We start from the raw sequence: 25,434 nt of genomic DNA, 5'->3' as shown, positions 1-25,434 counted from the left end.
AACGCTTGTTACTCACAGACATTGGGCTGAGTTAGAGGAATGCTCGTTACTCACAGACATTGCGCTGGGTCGGAGGAACGTTCGTTACTCACAGACATTGGGCTGAGTTAGAGGAATGCTCGTTACTCAGAGACATTGGGCTGAGTCGGAGGAACACTCGTTACTCACAGACATTGGGCTGAGTTAGAGGAACGCTCGTCACTCACAGACATTGGGCTGGGTCGGAGGAACGTTCGTTACTCACAGACATTGGGCTGGGTCGGAGGAACGCTCGTTACTCACAGACATTGGGCTGAGTTAGAGGAACGCTTGTTACTCACAGTCATTGGGCTGGGTCGGAGGAACGCTCGTTACTCACAGACATTGGGCTGAGTTAGAGGAACGCTCGTCACTCACAGACATTGGGCTGGGTCGGAGGAACGCTCGTTACTCACAGATATTGGGCTGAGTTAGAGGAACGTTCGTTACTCACAGACATTGCGCTGGGTCGGAGGAACGCTCGTTACTCACATACATTGGGCTGGGTCAGAGGAACGTTCGTTACTCACAGACATTGGGCTCGGTCGGAGGAACGCTCGTTACTCACAGACATTGGTCTGGGTCGGAGGAACGCTCGTTACTCACAGACATTGGGCTGAGTTAGAGGAACGCTTGTTACTCACAGTCATTGGGCTGGGTCGGAGGAACGCTCATTACTCACAGACATTGGGCTGAGTTAGAGGAACGCTCGTCACTCACAGACATTGGGCTGGGTCGGAGGAACACTCGTTACTCACAGACATTGGGCTGGGTCGGAGGAACGCTCGTTACTCACAGACATTGGGCTGAGTTAGAGGAACGCTTGTTACTCACAGACATTGTGCTGGGTCGGAGGAACGCTCGTTACTCACAGACATTGGGCTGAGTTAGAGTAACGCTCGTTACTCACAGACATTGGGCTGAGTCGGAGGAAAACTCGTTACTCACAGACATTGGGCTGAGTTAGAGGAACGCTTGTTACTCACAGACATTGGGCTGGGTCGGAGGAACGCTCGTTACTCACAGACATTGGGCTGGGTCGGAGGAACGCTCGTTACTCACAGACATTGGGCTGAGTTAGAGGAACGCTTGTTACTCACAGACATTGGGCTGGGTCGGAGGAACGCTCGTTACTCACATACATTGGGTTGGGTCGGAGGAACGCTCGTTACTCAGAGACATTGGGCTGAGTTAGAGGAACGCTTGTTACTCACAGACATTGGGCTGGGTCGGAGGAACGCTCGTTACTCACAGACATTGGGTTGGGTCGGAGGAACGCTCGTTACTCACAGACATTGGGCTCGGTCGGAGGAACGTTCGTTACTCACAGACATTGGGCTGGGTCGGAGGAACGCTCGTTACTCACAGACATTGGGCTGAGTTAGAGGAACGTTCGTTACTCACAGACATTGGGCTTGGTCGGAGGAATGCTCGCCACTCACAGACATTGAGCTGGGTCGGAGGAACACTCGTTACTCACAGACATTGGGCTGGGTCGGAGGAACGTTCGTTACTCACAGACATTGGGCTGGGTCGGAGGAACGCTCGTTACTCACAGACATTGGGCTGAGTTAGAGGAACGTTTGTTACTCACAGACATTTGGCTGGGTCGGAGGAACGCTCGTTACCCACAGACATTGGGCTGGGTCGGAGGAACGCTCGTTACTCACAGACATTGGGCTGGGTCGGAGGAATGCTAGTTACTCACAGACATTGGGCTGGGTCGGAGGAACGCTCGTTACTCACAGACATTGGGCTGGGTCGGAGGAACGCTCGTTACTCACAGACATTGGGCTGCGTCGGAGGAACGTTCGTTACTCACAGACATTGGGCTGGGTCGGAGGAACGCTCGTTACTCACAGACATTGGGCTGCGTCGGAGGAACGCTCGTTACTCACAGACATTGGGCTGAGTTAGAGGAACGCTCGTTACTCACAGACATTGGGCTGGGTCGGAGGAACGCTCGTTACTTACAGACATTGGGCTGAGTTAGAGGAACGCTCGTAACTCACAGACATTGGGCTGGGTCGGAGGAACGCTCGTTACTCACAGACATTGGGCTGGGTCGGAGGAACGCTCGTTACTCACAGACATTGGGCTGGGTCGGAGGAACGCTCGTTACTCACAGACATTGGGCTTCGTCGGAGGAACGCTCGTTACTCGCAGACATTGGGCTCAGATAAAGGAACGCTCGTTACTCACAGATATTGGGCTGAGTTAGAGGAACGCTCGTTACTCACAGACATTGGGCTGAGTTAGAGGAACATTCGTTACTCACAGACATTGGGCTGGGTCGGAGGAACGTTCGTTACTCACAGACATTGGGCTGGGTCGGAGGAACGCTCATTACTCACAGACATTGGGCTGGGTCGGAGGAACGCTCGTTACTCGCAGACATTGGGCTCAGTTAAAGGAACGCTCGTTACTCACAGATATTGGGCTCAGTTAGAGGAACGCTCGTTACTCACAGACATTGGGCTGGGTCGGAGGAACACTCGTTACTCACAGACATTGGGCTGAGTCGGAGGAACGCTCGTTACTCACAGACATTGGGCTGGGTCGGAGGAACGCTCGTTACTCACAGATATTGGGCTGAGTTAGAGGAACATTCGTTACTCACAGACATTGGGCTGGGTCGGAGGAACGTTCGTTACTCACAGACATTGGGCTGGGTCGGAGGAACGCTCGTTACTCACAGACATTGGGCTGGGTCGGAGGAACGCTCGTTACTCACAGACATTGGGCTGAGTTAGAGGAACGCTTGTTACTCACAGACATTGGGCTGGGTCGGAGGAACGCTCGTTACTCACAGACATTGGGCTGAGTTAGAGGAACGCCCGTTACTCACAGACATTGGGCTGGGTCGGAGGAACGCCCGTTACTCACAGACATTGGGCTGGGTCGGAGGAACGCCCGTTCCTCACAGACATTGGGCTGGTTCGGAGGAACCCTCGTCACTCACAGACATTGGGCTGAGTTAGAGGAACGCTCGTTACTCACAGACATTGGGCTGGGTCGGAGGAACGCTCGTCACTCACAGACATTGGGCTGGGTCGGAGGAACACTCGTTACTCACAGACATTAGGCTGGGTCGGAGGAACGTTCGTTACTCACAGACATTGGGCTGGGTCGGAGGAACGCTCGTTACTCACAGACATTGGGCTGAGTTAGAGGAACGCTCGTTACTCACAGACATTGGGCTGGGTCGGAGGAACGCTCGTTCCTCACAGGCATTGGGCTGGGTCGGAGGAACGCTCGTTACTCACAGACATTAGCCTGAGTTAGAGGAACGCTCGTTACTCACAGGCATTGGGCTGGGTCGGAGGAACGCTCGTTACTCACAGACATTGGGCTGAGTTAGAGGAACGCTTGTTACTCACAGACATTGGGCTGAGTTAGAGGAATGCTCGTTACTCACAGACATTGCGCTGGGTCGGAGGAACGTTCGTTACTCACAGACATTGGGCTGAGTTAGAGGAATGCTCGTTACTCAGAGACATTGGGCTGAGTCGGAGGAACACTCGTTACTCACAGACATTGGGCTGAGTTAGAGGAACGCTCGTCACTCACAGACATTGGGCTGGGTCGGAGGAACGTTCGTTACTCACAGACATTGGGCTGGGTCGGAGGAACGCTCGTTACTCACAGACATTGGGCTGAGTTAGAGGAACGCTTGTTACTCACAGTCATTGGGCTGGGTCGGAGGAACGCTCGTTACTCACAGACATTGGGCTGAGTTAGAGGAACGCTCGTCACTCACAGACATTGGGCTGGGTCGGAGGAACGCTCGTTACTCACAGATATTGGGCTGAGTTAGAGGAACGTTCGTTACTCACAGTCATTGCGCTGGGTCGGAGGAACGCTCGTTACTCACATACATTGGGCTGGGTCAGAGGAACGTTCGTTACTCACAGACATTGGGCTCGGTCGGAGGAACGCTCGTTACTCACAGACATTGGTCTGGGTCGGAGGAACGCTCGTTACTCACAGACATTGGGCTGAGTTAGAGGAACGCTTGTTACTCACAGTCATTGGGCTGGGTCGGAGGAACGCTCATTACTCACAGACATTGGGCTGAGTTAGAGGAACGCTCGTCACTCACAGACATTGGGCTGGGTCGGAGGAACACTCGTTACTCACAGACATTGGGCTGGGTCGGAGGAACGCTCGTTACTCACAGACATTGGGCTGAGTTAGAGGAACGCTTGTTACTCACAGACATTGTGCTGGGTCGGAGGAACGCTCGTTACTCACAGACATTGGGCTGAGTTAGAGTAACGCTCGTTACTCACAGACATTGGGCTGAGTCGGAGGAAAACTCGTTACTCACAGACATTGGGCTGAGTTAGAGGAACGCTTGTTACTCACAGACATTGGGCTGGGTCGGAGGAACGCTCGTTACTCACAGACATTGGGCTGGGTCGGAGGAACGCTCGTTACTCACAGACATTGGGCTGAGTTAGAGGAACGCTTGTTACTCACAGACATTGGGCTGGGTCGGAGGAACGCTCGTTACTCACATACATTGGGTTGGGTCGGAGGAACGCTCGTTACTCACAGACATTGGGCTGAGTTAGAGGAACGCTTGTTACTCACAGACATTGGGCTGGGTCGGAGGAACGCTCGTTACTCACAGACATTGGGTTGGGTCGGAGGAACGCTCGTTACTCACAGACATTGGGCTCGGTCGGAGGAACGTTCGTTACTCACAGACATTGGGCTTGGTCGGAGGAACACTCGTTACTCACAGACATTGGGCTGGGTCGGAGGAACGTTCGTTACTCACAGACATTGGGCTGGGTCGGAGGAACGCTCGTTACTCACAGACATTGGGCTGAGTTAGAGGAACGTTCGTTACTCACAGACATTGGGCTTGGTCGGAGGAATGCTCGCCACTCACAGACATTGAGCTGGGTCGGAGGAACACTCGTTACTCACAGACATTGGGCTGGGTCGGAGGAACGTTCGTTACTCACAGACATTGGGCTGGGTCGGAGGAACGCTCGTTACCCACAGACATTGGGCTGGGTCGGAGGAACGCTCGTTACTCACAGACATTGGGCTGAGTTAGAGGAACGTTCGTTACTCACAGACATTTGGCTGGGTCGGAGGAACGCTCGTTACCCACAGACATTGGGCTGGGTCGGAGGAACGCTCGTTACTCACAGACATTGGGCTGGGTCGGAGGAATGCTAGTTACTCACAGACATTGGGCTGGGTCGGAGGAACGCTCGTTACTCACAGACATTGGGCTGGGTCGGAGGAACGCTCGTTACTCACAGACATTGGGCTGCGTCGGAGGAACGTTCGTTACTCACAGACATTGGGCTGGGTCGGAGGAACGCTCGTTACTCACAGACATTGGGCTGCGTCGGAGGAACGCTCGTTACTCACAGACATTGGGCTGGGTCGGAGGAACGCTCTTTACTCATAGACATTGGGCTGGGTCGGAGGAATGTTCGTTACTCACAGAGATTGGGCTTCGTCGGAGGAACGCTCGTTACTCGCAGACATTGGGCTCAGTTAAAGGAACGCTCGTTACTCACAGATATTGGGCTGAGTTAGAGGAACGCTCGTTACTCACAGACATTGGGCTGGGTCGGAGGAACACTCGTTACTCACAGACATTGGGCTGAGTCGGAGGAACGCTCGTTACTCACAGACATTGGGCTGGGTCGGAGGAACGCTCGTTACTCACAGATATTGGGCTGAGTTAGAGGAACATTCGTTACTCACAGACATTGGGCTGGGTCGGAGGAACGTTCGTTACTCACAGACATTGGGCTGGGTCGGAGGAACGCTCGTTACTCACAGACATTGGGCTGGGTCGGAGGAACGCTCGTTACTCACAGACATTGGGCTGAGTTAGAGGAACGCTTGTTACTCACAGACATTGGGCTGGGTCGGAGGAACGCTTGTTACTCACAGACATTGGGCTGGGTCGGAGGAACGCTCGTTACTCACAGACATTGGGCTGAGTCGGAGGAACACTCGTTACTCACAGACATTGGGCTGGGTCGGAGGAACGCTCGTTACTCACAGACATTGGGCTGAGTCGGAGGAACACTCGTTACTCACAGACATTGGGCTGGGTTGGAGGAACGCTCGTTACTCACAGACATTGGGCTGGGTCGGAGGAACGTTCGTTACTCACAGACATTGGGCTGGGTCGGAGGAACGCTCGTTACTCACAGACAGTGGGCTGAGTTAGAGGAATGCCCGTTACTCACAGACATTGGGCTGGGTCGGAGGAACGCCCGTTACTCACAGACATTGGGCTGGGTCGGAGGAACGCCCGTTACTCACAGACATTGGGCTGAGTTGGAGGAACGCTCGTTACTCACAGACAGTGGGCTGAGTTAGAGGAACGCCCGTTACTCACAGACATTGGGCTGGGTCGGAGGAACGCCCGTTACTCACAGACATTGGGCTGGGTCGGAGGAACGCCCGTTACTCACAGACATTGGGCTGAGTTAGAGGAACGCTCGTTACTCACAGACATTGGGCTGGGTCGGAGGAACGCTCGTCACTCACAGACATTGGGCTGGGTCGGAGGAACACTCGTTACTCACAGACATTGGGCTGGGTCGGAGGAACGCTCGTTACTCACAGACATTGGGCTGGGTCGGGGGAACGCTCGATAAACACAGACATAGGGCTGAGTTAGAGGAACGCTCGTTACTGACAGACATTGGGCTGGGTCGGAGGAATGTTCGTTACTCACAGACATTGGGCTTGGTCGGAGGAACGCTCTTTACTCGCAGACATTGGGCTCAGTTAAAGGAACGCTCGTTACTCACAGATATTGGGCTGAGTTAGAGGAACGCTCGTTACTCACAGACATTGGGCTGGGTCGGAGGAACGCTCGTTACTCACAGACATTGGGCTGGGTCGGAGGAACGCTCGTTAGTCACAGACATTGGGCTGGGTCGGAGGAACGCTCGTTACTCACAGACATTGGGCTGGGTCGGAGGAACGCTCGTTACTCACAGACATTGGGCTGGGTCGGAGGAACGCGCGTTACTCACAGACGTTGGGCGGAGTTAGAGGAACGTTCGTTGCTCACAGACATTGGGCTGAGTTAGAGGAACGCTCGTTACTCACATACATTGGGCTGGGTCGGAGGAACGTTCGTTACTCACAGACATTGGGCTGGGTCGGAGGAACGTTCGTTACTCACAGACGTTGGGCGGAGTTAGAGGAACGCTCGTTACTCAGACATTGGGCTGCGTCGGAGGAACGCTCGTTACTCACAGACATTGGGCTGGGTGTGAGGAGCGCTCGTTACTCACAGACATTGGGCTGGGTCAGAGGAACGCTCGTTACTCACAGACATTGGGCTGGGTCGGAGGAACGCTCGTTACTCACAGACATTGGGCTGGGTCGGAGGAACGTTCGTTACTCACAGACATTGGGCTGGGTCGGAGGAACGCTCGTTACTCACAGACATTGGGCTGGGTCGGAGGAACGCTCGTTCCTCACAGACATTGGGCTGGGTCAGAGGAACGCTCGTTACTCACAGACATTGGGCTGAGTTGGAGGAACGCTCGTTACTCACAGACATTGGGCTGGGTCGGAGGAACGCTCGTTACTCACAGACATTGGGCTGGGTCGGAGGAACGCTCGTTACTCACAGACATTGGGCTGAGTTGGAGGAACGCTCGTTACTCACAGACATTGGGCTGAGTTAGAGGAACGCTCGTTACTCACAGATATTGGGCTGAGTTAGAGGAACGCTCGTTACTCACAGATATTGGGCTGGGTCGGAGGAACGCTCGTTACTCACAGACATTGGGCTGGGTCGGAGGAACGCTCGTTACTCACAGACATTGGGCTGAGTTAGAGGAACGCTCGTTACTCACAGACATTGGGCTGAGTTAGAGGAACGCCCGTTACTCACAGACATTGGGCTGGGTCGGAGGAACGCCCGTTACTCACAGACATTGGGCTGGGTCGGAGGAACGCCCGTTACTCACAGACATTGGGCTGGGTCGGAGGAACCCTCGTCACTCACAGACATTGGTCTGAGTTAGAGGAACGCTCGTTACTCACAGACATTGGGCTGGGTCGGAGGAACGCTCGTCACTCACAGGCATTGGGCTGAGTTAGAGGAACGCTCGTTACTCACAGACATTGGGCTGGGTCGGAGGAACGCTCGTCACTCACAGACATTGGGCTGGGTCGGAGGAACACTCGTTACTCACAGACATTGGGCTGGGTCGGAGGAACGCTCGTTACTCACAGACATTGGGCTGAGTTAGAGGAACGCTCGTTACTCACAGACATTGGGCTGGGTCGGAGGAACGCTCGTTCCTCACAGGCATTGGGCTGGGTCGGAGGAACGCTCGTTACTCACAGACATTAGCCTGAGTTAGAGGAACGCTCGTTACTCACAGGCATTGGGCTGGGTCGGAGGAACGCTCGTTACTCACAGACATTGGCCTGAGTTAGAGGAACGCTTGTTACTCACAGACATTGGGCTGAGTTAGAGGAATGCTCGTTACTCACAGACATTGCGCTGGGTCGGAGGAACGTTCGTTACTCACAGACATTGGGCTGAGTTAGAGGAACGCTCGTTACTCACAGACATTGGGCTGAGTTAGAGGAATGCTCGTTACTCAGAGACAACAACAAAGAACAAAGAAATGTACAGCACAGGAACAGGCCCTTCGGCCCTCCAAGCCCGTGCCGACCATGCTGCCCGACTAAACTACAATCTTCTACACTTCCTGGGTCCGTATCCTTCTATTCCCATCCTATTCATATATTTGTCAAGATGCCCCTTAAATGTCCCTATCGTCCCTGCTTCCACTACCTCCTCCGGTAGTGAGTTCCAGGCACCCACTACCCTCTGCGTAAAAAACTTGCCTCGTACATCTACTCTAAACCTTGCCCCTCTCACCTTAAACCTATGCCCCCTAGTAATTGACCCCTCTACCCTGGGGAAAAGCCTCTGACTATCCACTCTGTCTATGCCCCTCATAATTTTGTATACCTCTATCAGGTCGCCCCTCAACCTCCTTCGTTCCAGTGAGAACAAACCGAGTTTATTCAATCGCTCCTTATAGCTTATGCCCTCCATACCAGGCAACATTCTGGTAAATCTCTTCTGCACCCTCTCTAAAGCCTCCACATCCTTCTGGTAGTGTGGCGACCAGAATTGAACACTATACTCCAAGTGTGGCCTAACTAAGGTTCTATACAGCTGCAACATGACTTGCCAATTCTTATACTCAATGCCCCGGCCAATGAAGGCAAGCATGCCGTATGCCTTCTTGACTACCTTCTCCACCTGTGTTGCCCCTTTCAATGACCTGTGGACCTGTACTCCTAGATCTCTTTGACTTTCAATACTCTTGAGGGTTCTCCCATTCACTGTATATTCCCTACCTGCATTAGCCCTTCCAAAATGCATTACCTCACATTTGTCCGGATTAAACTCCATCTGCCATCTCTCCGCCCAAGTCTCCAGACAATCTAAATCCTGCTGTATCCTCAGACAGTCCTCATCGCTATCCGCAATTCCACCAACCTTTGTGTCGTCTGCAAACTTACTAATCAGACCAGTTACATTTTCCTCCAAATCATTTATGTATACTACAAAGAGCAACGGTCCCAGCACTGATCCCTGTGGAACACCACTGGTCACAGCCCTCCAATTAGAAAAGCATCCCTCCATTGCTACCCTCTGCCTTCTATGGCCTAGCCAGTTCTGTATCCACCTTGCCAGTTCACCCCTGATCCCGTGTGACTTCACCTTTTGTACTAGTCTACCATGAGGGACCTTGTCAAAGGCCTTACTGAAGTCCATATAGACAACATCTACTGCCCTACCTGCATCAATCATCTTAGTGACCTCCTCGAAAAACTCTATCAAGTTAGTGAGACACGACCTCCCCTTCACAAAACCGTGCTGCCTCTCACTAATACGTCCATTTGCTTCCAAATGGGAGTAGATCCTGTCTCGAAGAATTCTCTCCAGTAATTTCCCTACCACTGAAGTAAGGCTCACCGGCCTGTAGTTCCCGGGATTATCCTTGCTACCCTTCTTAAACAGAGGAACAACATTGGCTATTCTCCAGTCCTCCGGGACATCCCCTGAAGACAGCGAGGATCCAAAGATTTCTGTCAAGGCCTCAGCAATTTCCTCTCCAGCCTCCTTCAGTATTCTGGGGTAGATCCCATCAGGCCCTGGGGACTTATCTACCTTAATATTTTTTAAGACACCCAACACCTCGTCTTTTTGGATCACAATGTGACCCAGGCTATCTACACCCCCTTCTCCAGACTCAACATCTACCAATTCCTTCTCTTTGGTGAATACTGATGCAAAGTATTCATTTAGTAAATGACATTGGGCTGGGTCGGAGGAACGCTCGTTACTCACAGACATTGGGCTGGGTCGGAGGAACGCTCGTTACTCACAGACATTGGGCTGGGTCAGAGGAACGCTCGTTACTCACAGACATTGGCTGTCCCTTTGGGAATTGGGAGGTAGGAGCCTGCTCTCCAAGCACGGCCTTGAAAACCTTTCTTGCATCTCTCACAGTCCAGGCCAGTCGTGTTGTGCTCACACTGGCAAATCAGCGTCCCTTTCTCCAAGATGCAGTTGTTAGCGTGAAGGTTACACTTACACCTGGGAACAGAGAACAGCAAGCTCGTTTCAAAAAAACTGAGGAATCTGTTAGATGCCAGACCATAGAAACATTACAGTGCAATGCAGCTATCCCTGATTACTGACCCTCTGACAGTGCAGCACTCCCTCAGTACTGACCCTCTGACAGTGCGGAACTCCCTCAGCACTGACCCTCTGACAGTGCAGCACTCCCTCAGTACTGACCCACTGACAGTGCGGCACTCCCTCAGTACTGACCGTCTGACAGTGCAGCACTCCCTCAGTACTGACCCTCTGACAGTGCAGCACTCCCTCAGTACTGACCCTCTGACAGTGCGGCACTCCCTCAGTACTGACCCTCTGACAGTGCAGCACTCCCTCAGTACTGACTCTCTGACAGTGCAGCACTCCCTCAGTACTGACCCTCTGACAGTGCGGCACTCCCTCATTACTGACCCTCTGACAGTGCGGTGCTCCCTGATTACTGACCCTCTGACAGTGCGGCACTCCCTCAGTACTGACCCTCTGACAGTGCAGCACTCCCTCAGTACTGACTCTCTGACAGTGCAGCACTCCCTCAGTACTGACCCTCTGACAGTGCGGCACTCCCTCATTACTGACCCTCTGACAGTGCGGTGCTCCCTGATTACTGACCCTCTGACAGTGCAGCACTCCCTCAGTACTGACCCTCTGACAGTGCAGCACTCCCTCAGTACTGACTCTCTGACAGTGCAGCACTCCCTCAGTACTGACCCTCTGACAGGGCATGCACTCCCTCAGTACTGACTCTCTGACATTGCAGCACTCCCTCAGAACTGACCTTCTGACAGTGCAGCACTCCCTCAGTACGGACCCTCTGACAGTGCAGCACTCCCTCAGTACTGACCCTCTGACAGTGCAGCACTCCCTCAGTACTGACCCTCTGACAGTGCAGCACTCCCTCAGTACTGACCCTCTGACTGTGCAGCACTCCCTCAGTACTGACCCTCTGACAGTGCAGCACTCCCTCAGTACTGACCCTCTGACAGTGCGGCACTCCCTCAGTACTGACCCTCTGACAGTGCGGCACTCCCTCAGTACTGACTCTCTGACAGTGCGGCACTCCCTCAGTACTGACCCTCTGACAGTGCAGCACTCCCTCAGTACTGACCCTCTGACAGTGCAGCACTCCCTCAGTACTGACCCTCTGACAATGCAGCACTCTCTCAGTACTGACCCTTTGACAGTGCAGCACTCCCTCAGTACTGACCCTCTGACAGTGCAGCACTCCCTCAGTACTGACCCTCTGACAGTGCAGCACTCCCTCAGTACTGACCCTCTGACAATGCAGCACTCCCTCTGTACTGACCCTCTGACAGTGCAGCTCTCCCTCAGTACTGACCCTCTGACAGTGCGGCACTCCCTCAGCACTGACCCTGTGACAGTGCAGCTCTCCCTGAGTACTGACCCTCTGACAGTGCAGCACTCCCTTAGTACTGACCCTCTGACAGTGCAGCGCTCCCTCAGTACTGACCCTCTGACAGTGTAGCACTCCCTCAGTACTGACATTCTGACAGTGCAGCACTCCCTCAGTACTGACCCTCTGACAGTGCAGCACTCCCTCAGTACTGACTCTCTGACAGTGCAGCACTCCCTCAGTACTGACCCTCTGACAGGGCATGCACTCCCTCAGTACTGACTCTCTGACAGTGCAGCACTCCCTCAGAACTGACCTTCTGACAGTGCAGCACTCCCTCAGTACTGACCCTCGACAGTGCAGCACTCCCTCAGTACTGACCCTCTGACAGTGCAGCACTCCCTCAGTACTGACCCTCTGACAGTGCAGCACTCCCTCAGTACTGACCCTCTGACTGTGCAGCACTCCCTCAGTACTGACCCTCTGACAGTGCAGCACTCCCTCAGTACTGACCCTCTGACAGTGCAGCACTCCCTCAGTACTGACCCTCTGACTGTGCAGCACTCCCTCAGCACTGACTCTCTGACAGTGCAGCACTCCCTCAGTACTGACCCTCTGACAGTGCAGCACTCCCTCAGAACCGCACTGGGAGTCTCAGCCTCGATCTTGTGCTCAAACTCTCTGGATCAGGTTTGAAGCCACAATATCCAGATTCAGCGCGAGATCGCTCCCCACTGAGCCACGACTGTCATTGAGTTAAATTCGGTTACAATAGAACTCTACAGTTTAAAAGTGAGTGAATTGAAAGCTATCTGTATCAGAGTGAAAGAACGCAAGTTCAGGACTGATGTCAGGGGGCACTTTACACTGCGCGCTTCAAACCCAGAACAATCTCTGGGTCAGGGAACATTAAGTGTGGTTTAGTGAGGTGGAAAGTGTTGGGACGTGAGGAGGGTTCAGTGAGGCTGTGCTGACAGAATCAAATCTCTCTTTAACTGACAGGAAAGATGAAGATTCAAAATCTGCAGATTTTACCTTTTATATTTTGCAAATTGGCTGTTCTGGGCACATTTTACTAAACTAAGCAAAATGCAGACAGTTCCTCAGAGACAATTGAAAGGCAGCGTAAACATTTTGATGCTCCTGTTCTCTAATTAGCGTTTGAAGATTCTCCGGCACTAAAAGCTCGAGTGTGTCTCCCAGAAGCTGAGTCTGGAATAATGAGGTAATGGTTCCCAGCCCTGGAGATTGTGCGGTGGCCAAATGGGACCTCGCTGTTCCAGACCCAAAACACATTGAACAAGAAGGAAGCGTTCAGTTAGAATTATTCATAAATCATGAGCTGCTTTGAGAGATTAAACAGGAACAAATTATTGCCAGTGACAGGAGGAAGGGTAACCAGAGGGACACGGATTGAAGAGAATCGGGAAAAGAAGCAGAGGGGGAGATGAGGAGGATGTTTTTTACACAGCGAGTTGTTGTGAGGCAGAGGGGGAGATGAGGAGGATGTTTTTTACACAGCGAGTTGTTGTGAGGCAGAGGGGGAGATGAGGAGAATGTTTTTTACACAGCGAGTTGTTGTGAGGCAGAGGGGGAGATGAGGAGAATGTTTTTTACACAGCGAGTTGTTGTGAGGCAGAGGGGGGGATGAGGAGGATGTTTTTTACACAGCGAGTTGTTGTGAGGCAGAGGGGGAGATGAGGAGGATGTTTTTTACACAGCGAGTTGTTGTGAGGCAGAGGGGGAGATGAGGAGGATGTTTTTTACACAGCGAGTTGTTGTGAGGCAGAGGGGGAGACGAGGAGGATGTTTTTTACACAGCGAGTTGTTGTGAGGCAGAGGGGGAGATGAGGAGAATGTTTTTTACACAGCGAGTTGTTGTGAGGCAGAGGGGGAGATGAGGAGGATGTTTTTTACACAGCGAGTTGTTGTGAGGCAGAGGGGGAGATGAGGAGGATGTTTTTCACACAGCGAGTTGTTGTGATCTGGAAGGTGCTGCCTGAAAGATTCAATAATAACTTTCAACATTTAACACACGTCTGAGGGGGCCAATACAGAATATGGGGAAGGCCGGGGGGGGGGACTAAGTGAATAACTCAGAGAGGCAGCACCGAGATGATGGGCTGAATGGCCTCCTCCTGTGTTCTGAGTCTCTCTGATTCGGTGAACCCTGAGGAGATTGGAGATTGGCAGAGACGAGGGGTGAGGGGCAGATTGTGCCCATTCTGTGCTGCTCAATTGGTTAAACACTGAAGAGGAAAACACTTGCACATGGTGAGCAGTCAGCAGAGCTCTGAAAGCTCGTTAACAGGACGGTCACCAGGGGCAGGGGAGCTGTCACGTTGTCTGCTCCTTGCACACACTCATTCAGAGAATGTATCGCAGCGACACAGAGCAGCCCACTGTGCTGAGTGACTGGGAAGGCATCACAATCCATCACTGGTACATTTCACCAGTTACTGAGTTCCCACATCAGCCTCTCTCAATAGAAGCAGCGAGAAATTCTCACCCTCCAGGAATCTCCCAGAGAGGGAGCGGCGCTCCATATGTTAGTGTTGCAAGCGTGACTCCAGATGTTAGTCCTGACAGCCTAACTCCAGATGTTAGACCTGACAGCCTAACTCCAGATGTTAGACCTGACAGCCTAACTCCAGATGTTAGTCCTGACAGCCTGACTCCAGATGTTAGACCTGACAACCGAACTCCAGATGTTAGACCTGACAGCCTAACTCCAGATGTTAGTCCTGACAGCCTGACTCCAGATGTTAGACCTGACAGCCTAACTCCAGATGTTCGTCCTGACAGCCTGACTCCAGATGTCACTCCTGACAGCCTGACTCCAGATGTTAGTCCTGACAGCCTGACTCCAGATGTTAGTCCTGACAGCCTGTCTCCAGATGTTAGTCCTGACAGCCTGACTCCAGATGTTAGTGCTGACAGCCTGATTCCAGATGTTAGTCCTGACAGCCTAACTCCAGATGTTAGTCCTGACAGCCTGACTCCAGATGTTAGACCTGACAACCGAACTCCAGATGTTAGACCTGACAGCCTAACTCCAGATGTTAGTCCTGACAGCCTGACTCCAGATGTTAGACCTGACAGCCTAACTCCAGATGTTCATCCTGACAGCCTGACTCCAGATGTCACTCCTGACAGCCTGACTCCAGATGTTAGTCCTGACAGCCTGACTCCAGATGTTAGTCCTGACAGCCTGTCTCCAGATGTTAGTCCTGACAGCCTGACTCCAGATGTTAGTGCTGACAGCCTGATTCCAGATGTTAGTCCTGACAGCCTGACTCCAGATGTTAGAGCTGCCATCCTGACTCCAGATGTTAGTGCTGACAGCCTGATTCCAGATGTTAGTCCTGACAGCCTAACTCCAGATGTTAGTCCTGACAGCCTGACTCCAGATGTTAGTCCTGACAGCCTGACTCCAGATGTTAGTCCTGGAAGCCTGACTCCAGATGTTAGCCCTGACAGCCTGACTCCAGATGTCAGTCCTGACAGCCTGACTCCAGATGTTAGTCCTGACAGCCTGACTCCAGATGTTAGTCCTGACAGCCTGACTCCAGATGTTAGTGCTGACAGCCTGACTCCAGATGTTAGTGCTGACAGCCTGGCTCCAGATGTTCAATGATTGAGCACCTTCCAGATGTTGACCCTCAGAAATTGCCCCCGAGCATTCACTAGGATAGTTTTCCCAGTCGGGAGGGTTTAATCTAACTTGGCAGGGGGTGTGAAGCAGAGGTAACATTAGCGAGGAAACGCAAGGACGATCGAGAATCAGGAGACCCAGACAACACCAGAGGAAAAACAGTGGATATTCAGTCTCGTCAGAGTAAGAGGGAATGTAATCAAGTTTAACCTGAGTTTATGGGGGCATCTTGGTGAACACATCGAATGTGGTAACTAAGGTTAGTGAGCTGCAGGTACACAGCCTCGGCAATATGGGGCTGGATTCTCTGGAGCGCAGTTCCCGATGTGGCGGAGAATCCAGCATCAGGGAGAAAACGGGATTGATGCTAGTTTCCGATGCTCCGATCTCCCATTAGCGTTGGGATCGAGGATCATGCCGTGCCAGCCGAATGATCCATTCTCATTTTGCTAACGGACCGGCACCTACTCTGTGGGCCCTCGTCATTCCCCAGCCCTCGGGACGGAGAATCACGTCAGTCAGAGTTGGTGCAGGTCCTGACCAACGTGTATCCGATGGACCTTGTGGTGCCACAAGGGGTTAATTCTTTAAGGGAGTCACCCCTAAAGTCTATCGGAGGGGCACCCTCTGCCCCAAAATGCAAGACCTGCCCACCCCCTCCAGTCCACCCCCCCCCCCACCCCATTATTCCCTCACACCAGAGACCCCCTAAATTAAGAGACACCATGACATAGGAGCAAAATTAGGCCACTCGGCCCATCGAGTCTGCTCCGCCATTCATTCATGGCTGATATTTTCTCATCCCCATTCTCCTGCCTTCTCCCCATAACCCCGATCCCCTTATTGATCAAGAACCTATCTATCTCTGTCTTAAAGACACTTAGTGATTTGGCCTCCACAGCCTTCTGCGGCAAAGAGTTCCACAGATTCACCACCCTCTGGCTGAAGAAATTCCTCCTCATCTCAGTTTTAAAGGACCGTCCCTTTAGTCTGAGATGGTGTCCTCTGGTTCTAGTTTTCCCTACAAGTGGAAACATCCTCTCCACGTCCACTCTATCTAGGCCTCGTAGTATCCTGTAAGTTTCAATAAGACCCCCCCTCATCTTTCTGAACTCCAGCGAGTACAGACCCAGAGTCTTCAAACGTTCCTCATACGACAAGCTCTTCATTCCAGGGATAATTCTTGTGAACCTCCTCTGGACCCTTTCCAAGGCCAGCACATCCTTCCTTAGATATGGGGCCCAAAACTGCTCACAATATTCCAAATGGGGTCTGACCAGAGCCTTATACAGCCTCAGAAGTACATCCCTGGTCTTGTATTCTAGCCTTCTCAACATGAATGCGAACATCGCATTTGCCTTCTTAACTGCCGACTGAACCTGCACGTTAGCCTTAAGAGAATCGTGAACAAGGACTCCCAAGTCCCTTGTGCTTCTGATTTATTAAGCCTTTTCCCATTTAGAAAATAGTCTATGACTCCATTCTTCCTAACAAAGTGCATAACCCCACACTTTTCTACAATGTATTCCATCTGCCACTTCTTTGCCCACTCTCCTCGCCTGTCCAAGTCCTTCTGCAGCCCCCCTGCTTCCTCAATACTACCTGTCTCTCTGCAGATCTTTGTATCATCTGCAAACTTAGCAACAGTGCCTTCAGTACCTTCTTCCAGATCGTTAAAGTATATTGTGAAAGATTGTGGTCCCAGCACTGACTAGGCTGTGATTGACAGCTTCCACACCGACACAGCATTGCTAAATTCATCTCCCTTCATGGTTGATTAGGTGGTCTAATGGCAATGTTTATAAATCCAGCTTTGATTGACAACTCCTGGACTACTTCAAACAGAGTTAAGTGCTTTCTGTTAATTGCACAGCTGACCACTACAAAGTTACTCAAGCCTGAAGGGCGATGAATGGAACAATGCAGACAGCTGGGGGGGGGGGGGGGGAGCTGTCAATCACAGCCCAGTAAAGTCAATATCGAGGATAAATGAATGAATGGCTTGCAGATCAAAGATCTGAGGGGGTTTAAACCCAGCTGACTGGTTTTCTCTTTCCAGGAATTGACAGGTGCTGCTTCCTCTTTCTGAGCCAGCAGGTGTATTGCCCAGGTGAGTGTTAAAGCAGTGATTTGTTTTTTTGGGGTGGGTTGCTTCCAAACAGGATTCTCTCTTCTGGAAGGATCTCTGTGGGAGTCTCTTTATTTATTGGGTCTCTATGTGGGGGGTCTCATTACTTAGGGAGTGCTGGAGGGGATGGTAGGGGTGGGTTGGGTCATGTCCATGGGGGGACAGGAGGTGACCCAGAAAATCCCGGTGTGGGGGGGCTGAATGGCACTACGGGGGTCACGGAGGGGGGGGGGGGGTGCTCCAGCTGCAGGACTTCGCTATCGGGCCGCCCGCTCAAAATGGTAGGGTTGGTCAAAGTGTGGGTTGTGACCCGCGGGTGGATCACAGGCTGGTGTCAGAAGGGTCACGGCATTCCCACGGTGGTCCCAGTTACGGGAGAAGCAGCCAATGGCAGCTGCCGCCGCCTCTTAAATGAAAATAATGAAAATGAAATGAAAATCGCTTATTGTCACAAGTAGGCTTCAAATGAAGTTACTGTGAAAAGCCCCTAGTCACCACATTCTGGCACCTGTTCGGGGAGGCTGGTACGGGAAATAAATGAAGCTGTGTGCAGTTTTACAGCCAGAAGTGGCAGCAGAGAGCAGGTCATGCACCCTGTACATTCACTTGACGTCAAGCACCCTCCATTTACGTGTTTTTGGCTCCAAATCCTGGAACAGAGCTGTTTCCATTTTCTAGCTGCTGGCAAGAGAAACATGAGATGGCCAGAGACTCAAATAGACCGTGTCCTGATTGGACAGGATCTCACAACAGAATCTGTTGGGTGGAGCTGCTGATGCATCCAGACAGGTACGTGAACGGGCGGGGAGCAGAGGGAAGTAGATCCGTGGAAAATAGGCGACAGGTTTAGATAAAGGATCAGCGCAGGCTGGGAGGGCCGAAGGGCCTGTTCCTGTGCTGTAATTTTCTTTGTTCTTTTTTCTTCGAATCCTCAGACTGTGACCCCTGGTTCTGGACACACCCATCATCGGTAACATCTTCCCTGCATCTACCCTGTCCAGTCCTGTTAGAATTTTATAAGTCTCTATGAGATCCCCCCACTCATTCTTCTGAACCCCAGCGAGAACAATCCCAACCTAGTCAATCTCTCCTCATATGACAGTCCCGCCATCCCTGGAATCAGCCTGCAAACGTTGAGATGTTACATTTTGTTCCCTCATCCAAATCATTAATATATATTGTGAATAGCTGGGGTCCCAGCACCGATCCCTGTGGTACCCCACTGGTTACTGCCTTCCATTTGAAAAGGACCCATTAATCCCTACTCTTTGTTTCCTCTCTGCCAACCAGTTTTCTATCTACCTCAATACATTTCCCCCAATCCCACGCGCTTTAATTTTGCACAATAATCTCTTATGCGGGACTTTGTCAAACGCCTTCTGAAAGTCCAAATATACCACATCTACTGGCTCCCCCTTGTCGACTGTACTGGTTACCTCTTCAAAGAATTCCAACAGATTTGTCAAGCATGATTTTCCCTTCATAAATCCATGCTGACTCTGACTGATCCTGCCACTGCTTTCTAAATGTTCCGCTATAAAGTCCTTGATAATGGATTCAAGCATTTTCCCCACTACCGATGTTAGGCTTACTGGTCTATAATTCCCTGCTTTCTCTCTACCTCCCTTTTTGAATATCAGAGTGACGTGAGCCACCCTCCAATCTGCAGGGACAGTTCCAGAGTCTATAGAATCCCGGAAGATGACCACCAATGCATCCACTACTTCCAGAGCCACCTCCTTAAGCACTCTGGGGTGCAGATTCTCAGGCCCTGGGGATTTATCCGCCTTCAATCCCATCAGTTTTCCCAGCACCATTTCTCTACTAATGTTGATCTCCCTCAGTTCTTCCCTCTCACTAAACCTTTCATTCTCCAACAATTCTGGGATCTGATTTGTGTCCTCATTTGTGAAGACAGAACCAAAGTATGTATTCAATTGCTCAGCCATTTCTTTGTTCCTTATTATGCATTCCCTGGTTCTGTCCGTAGGGGGCCTCCATTTCTCTTTACCAATCTCTTTCTCTTCACATATCCATAGAAACTCTTCGTGTCAGTCTTTATGTTTCCTGCAAGCATCCTTTCGTACTGTACATTCCCCTTCTTAATCAATCCCTTCATCCTTCTTTGCTGAATTCTAAACTGCTCCCAATCCTCACAACTATTATTTTTCTTGGCCAATCTGTATGCTTCTTCCTTGTATCGGATACTATTTCTAATTTCCTTTGTAAGCCATGGATTGGCCCTCTTACCCCCTTTGTTTTTGTGCCAGACAGGAATGAACAGTTGCTGTAGTTCCCCCATGCGTTCCTTGAATGTTTGCTATTGTCTATCCACTGTCATCCCTTTAAGTAACTCTCCCCAATCTATCAAGGCCAACTCACGCCTCATATCTTCATAGTTCCCTTTATTAAGATTCAGCACCTTAGTCTCCGAATCAACTACTTCACTCTCCACCTTGATAAAAAATTCCACCATGTTATGGTCGCTCATCCCCAAGGGGTCTCGTACAGCCAGATTGGCAATGATTCCCTTCTCATTACACAGTACCCAGTCTAAGATGGCCTAATCTCTAGTTGGTTCCTCCACATATTGGTCAAGAAAACCATCCCGTATTCACTCCAGGAATTCCTCCTCTACGGCATTGTGGCTAATTTGATTTGCCTAATCTATGTGAAGATTATGATCACCGATACTCCCTTGTTCCATGCATCTCTAATTTCTTGTTTAATGCCATTCCCAACCTCACCAGTGCAGTTTGGGGGTCTATATGACACCCACTAATGTTTTTGTCCCTTGGTATTTCTCAACTCTCCCCATACAGACTCCACATTGTCAGAGCTAATATCCTTTCTCACGACTGTGTTAATTTCCTCTTTAACCAGCAGTGTCACGCCACCACCTTTTCCTTTATGCCTGTCCTTCCTAAATACCGAGAACCCTGGGACATTCAGTTCCCATCCCTGGTCACCCTGCAGCCATGTCTCCGTAATCCCAATTATATCATACCCATTTATAAGCTATCTGAGCGATTAGTTCAGCCACTTTATTGCAAATGCATTAAGGCACAGAGCCTTTAAGTTTGTCTTTTTCACAATGCTTGTCTTGCTCCCAATATTTTTCTCTCCTGCCCTGTTTGAATTTTATCCTTGTTTTCTCCACCTATCACTTTGCTTATTCACTTTTCTACCTTTTGTTTTTGTCCTTGCTCCCTCTTTCTCTGACTCCTTGCGTAGGTTTTCATCCACCTGGCATGTAGCTAGTAGCCGGATTCTCCGTTCCTGACACTAAGTGTTGACGCCGTGCAGGGTTCGTGGCGTTCTACCACAGCAAACCGGGCGACGCATCTGGATCCCGGCCGTTGAGGGGCTAGCACCGGCATTATGCGGAAAACAATCAAATTCCAATGGAAAATGGCGTCGGATTCGCCGGAGTCGGGATTGACATAGAATAGTTAATGTTGTTCCTTTGTTTAATAAGGGTAGCAAGGATAATCCAGGTAATTACAGGCCAGTGAGCCTTATGTCAGTGGTAGGGAAATTATTGGAGAGGATTCTTCGAGAGAGGATTTACTCTGACTTGGAAATAAGTGGGAGTATTAGCGAGAGCAACATGGTTTTGTGAAGGGGAGGTCGTGTCTCACTAACTTGATCGAGTTTTTCGCGGAAGTGACGAAGATGACTGATGAGGGGAGGGCAATGGATGTTGTTTACATGGACTTCAGTAAGGCCTTTGACAAGGTCCCTCATGGCAGACAGGTACAGAAGGTGAGGGAGACCACCGGTGTCCCCGCTGACTATACCTGCGGGAAGTGCACCCAACTCCAGCTCCTCAGAGACCGTGTTAGGGAACTGGAGCTGAAGCTGGATGAACTTCGGATCATCCGGGAGGCAGAGGGGGTTATAGACAAGAGTTACAGGGAGGTAACCACACCCAAGGTACAGGACAAGAGTCGCTGGGTTACAGTCAGGGGAAAGAAAACAAACAGGCAGACAGTGCGGGGATCCCTTGTGGCCGTTCCCCTTCAAAACAAGTATACTGTTTTGGATGCTGTTGGGGGGATGACCTACCGGGGGGAGGCCCTAGCGGCCAGGTCTCTGGCACTGAGTCTGGCTCTGGGGCTCAAAAGGGAAGGGGGGAGAATAGAAAAGCAATAGTAATAGGAGATTCAATGGTTAGGGGAATAGATAGGAGATTCTGTGGTCGCGAGCGAGACTCCCGGAAGGTATGTTGCCTCCCGGGTGCCAGGGATGTCTCGGATCGTGTCTTCAGGATCTTTAAGGGGGAGGGGGAGCAGCCAGAAGTCGTGGTGCACATTGGTACCAACGACATAGGTAGGAAAAGGGGTGTGGAGGTAATAAACAAGTTTAGGGAGTTAGGCTGGAAGTTAAAAGCCAGGACAGACAGAGTTGTCATCTCTGGTTTGTTGCCGGTGCCACGTGATAGCAAGGCTAGGAATAGGGAGAGAGTGCAGCTGAACACGTGGCTGCAGGAATGGTGTAGGAGGGAGGGCTTCAGGTATTTGGATAATTGAAGCGCATTCTGGGGAAGGTGGGACCTGTACAAGCAGGACGGGTTGCACCTGAACCAGAGGGGCACCAATATCCTGGGAGGGAGGTTTTCTAGTACTCTTCAGGAGGGTTTAAACTAATTTGGCAGGGGAATGGGAACCGGATTTGTAGTCCAGCAACTAAGGTAGCCGATATTCAGGATGCCAAAGCGTGTAGTGAGGCAGTGGGGAAGGGAACACTGACAAAGGAGAGTACTTGCAGGCACGGAGATGGGTTGAAGTGTGTATACTTCAACACAAGAAGCATCAGGAATAAGGTGGGTGAACTTAAGGCATGGATTGGTACTTGGGACTACGATATGGTGGCCATCACGGAAACATGGATAGAAGAGGGGCAGAAATGGTTGTTGGAGGTCCCTGGTTATAGATGTTTCAATAAGATTAGGGAGGGTGGTAAAAGAGGTGGGGGGTGGCATTGTTAATTGGAGACAGTATAACAGCTGCAGAAAGGCAGTTCAAGGAGTATCTGCCTACTGAGGTAGTATGGGTTGAAGTCAGAAATAGGAAAGGAGCAGTCACCTTGTTGGGAGTTTTCTATAGGCCCCCCAATAGTAGCAGAGATGTGGAGGAACAGATTGGGAAACAGATTTTGGAAAGGTGCAGAAGTCACAGGGTAGTAGTCATGGGTGACTTCAACTTCCCAAACATTGAGTGGATACTCTTCAGATCAAATAGTTTGGATGGGATTGTGTTTGTGCAGTGTGTCCAGGAAGCTTTTCTAACACAGTATGTAGATTGTCCGACCAGAGGGGAGGCCATATTGGATTTGGTACTTGGTAATGAACCAGGGCAAGTGATAGATTTGTTAGTGGGGGAGCATTTTGGAGATAGTGACCACAATTCTGTGACTTTCACTTTAGTAATGGAGAGTGATAGGTACGTGCAACAGGGCCAGGTTTACAATTGGGGGAAGGGTAAATACAATGTTGTCAGACAAGAATTGAAGTGCATAAATTGGGAACATAGGCTGTCAGGGAAGGACACAAGTGAAATGTGGAACTTGTTCAAGGAACAGGTACTACGTGTCCTTGATATGTATGTCCCTGTCAGGCAAGGAAGAGATGGTCGAGTGAGGGAACCATGGTTGACAAGAGAGGTTGAATGTCTTGTTAAGAGGAAGAAGGAGACTTATGTAAGGCTGAGGACACAAGGTTCAGACAGGGTGCTGGAGGGATACAAGATAGCCAGGAGGGAACTGAAGAAAGGGATTAGGGGAGCTAAGAGAGGGCATGAACAATCTTTGGCGGGTAGGATCAAGGAAAACCCCAAGGCCTTTTACACATATGTGAGCAATATGACAATGACTAGAGCGAGGGTAGGTCTGATCAAGGACAGTAGCGGGAGATTGTGTATTGAGTCTGAAGAGATAGGAGAGGTCTTGAACGAGTACTTTTCTTCTGTATTTACAAATGAGAGGGGCCATATTGTTGGAGAGGACAGTGTGAAACAGACTGGTAAGCTCGAGGAAATACTTGTTAGGAAGGAAGATGTGTTGGGCATTTTGAAAAACGTGAGGATAGACAAGTCCCCTGGGCCTGACGGGATATATCCAAGGATTCTATGGGAAGCAAGAGATGAAATTGCAGAGCCGTTGGCAATAATCTTTTCGTCCTCACTGTCAACAAGGGTGGCACCAGGGGATTGGAGAGTGGCGAATGTCGTGCCCCTGTTCAAAAAAGGAAATAAGGATAACCCTAGGAATTACAGGCCAGTTAGTCTTACTTCAGTGGTAGGCAAAGTAATGGAAAGGGTACTGAGGGATAGGATTTCTGAGCATCTCGAAAGATACTGCTTGATTAGGAATAGTCAGCACGGATTTGTGAGGGGTAGGTCTTGCCTTACAAGTCTTATTGAATTCTTTGAGGAGGTGACCAAGCATGTGGATGAAGGTAAAGCAGTGGATGTAGTGTACATGGATTTTAGTAAGGCATTTGATAAGGTTCCCCATGGTAGGCTTATGCAGAAAGTAAGGAGGCATGGGATAGTGGGAGATTTGGCCAGTTGGATGACGAACTGGCTAACCGATAGAAGTCAGAGAGTGGTGGTGGATGGCAAATATTCAGCCTGGATCCCAGTTACCAGTGGCGTACCGCAGGGATCAGTTCTGGATCCTCTGCTGTTTGTGATTTTCATTGATGACTTGGATGAGGGAGTTGAAGGGTGGGTCAGTAAATTTGCAGACGATACGAAGATTGGTGGAGTTGTGGATAGTGAGGAGGGCTGTTGTCGGCTGCAAAGAGACATAGATAGGATGCAGAGCTGGGCTGAGAAGTGGCAGATGGAGTTTAACCCTGAAAAGTGTGAGGTTGTCCATTTTGGAAGGACAAATATGAATGTGGAATACAGGGTTAACGGTAGGGTTCTTGGCAATGTGGAGGAGCAGAGAGATCTTGGGGTCTATGTTCATAAATCTTTGAAAGTTGCCACTCAAGTGGATAGAGCTGTGAAGAAGGCCTGTGGTGTGCTAGCGTTCATTAACAGAGGGATTGAATTTAAGAGCCGTGAGGTGATGATGCAGCTGTACAAAACCTTGGTAAGGCCACATTTGGAGTACTGTGTACAGTTCTGGTCGCCTCATTTTAGGAAGGATGTGGAAGCTTTGGAAAAGATGCAAAGGAGATTTACCAGGATGTTGCCTGGAATGGAGAATAGGTCTTACGAGGAAAGGTTGAGGGTGCTAGGCCTTTTCTCATTAGAACAGAGAAGGATGAGGGGCGACTTGATAGAGGTTTATAAGATGATCAGGGGAATAGATAGAGTAGAGAGTCAGAGACTTCCCCCGGGTGGAATAAACCATTACAAGGGGACATAAATTTAAGGTGAATGGTGGAAGATATAGGGGGGATATCAGAGGTAGGTTCTTTACCCAGAGAGTAGTGGGGGCATGGAATGCACTGCCTGTGGAAGTAGTTGAGTCGGAAACATTAGGGACCTTCAAGCAGCAATTGGATAGGGACACGGATTACGGTAGAATGATATTGTGTAGATTAATTTGTTCTTAAGGGCAGCACGGTAGCATTGTGGATAGCACAATTGCTTCACAGCTCCAGGGTC

General features: G+C 50.7%; 1 protein-coding gene across 3 annotated transcripts in view; it reads right to left on the bottom strand.

Annotated features, from left to right (window-relative positions):
- The window catches only part of LOC140426009 (netrin-G1-like), a 1,091,807-nt gene that overhangs the window by 345,551 nt on the left and 720,822 nt on the right, over window positions 1-25,434 (bottom strand). For all 3 annotated transcript variants that reach the window (XM_072510283.1, XM_072510282.1, XM_072510284.1), the window contains exon 4: window positions 10,482-10,654. In XM_072510283.1, coding sequence (XP_072366384.1) covers window positions 10,482-10,654 — 173 coding nt within the window. The remainder of the gene's footprint in view (window positions 1-10,481; window positions 10,655-25,434) is intronic.

This window comes from Scyliorhinus torazame, chromosome 7 (genome assembly GCF_047496885.1).
Source record: "Scyliorhinus torazame isolate Kashiwa2021f chromosome 7, sScyTor2.1, whole genome shotgun sequence".
In the NCBI taxonomy this organism is placed as follows: domain Eukaryota; kingdom Metazoa; phylum Chordata; class Chondrichthyes; order Carcharhiniformes; family Scyliorhinidae; genus Scyliorhinus; species Scyliorhinus torazame.
The sequence above is the reverse complement of the archived record's forward strand: the minus strand, read 5'-3'. Positions and strand labels throughout refer to the sequence as shown.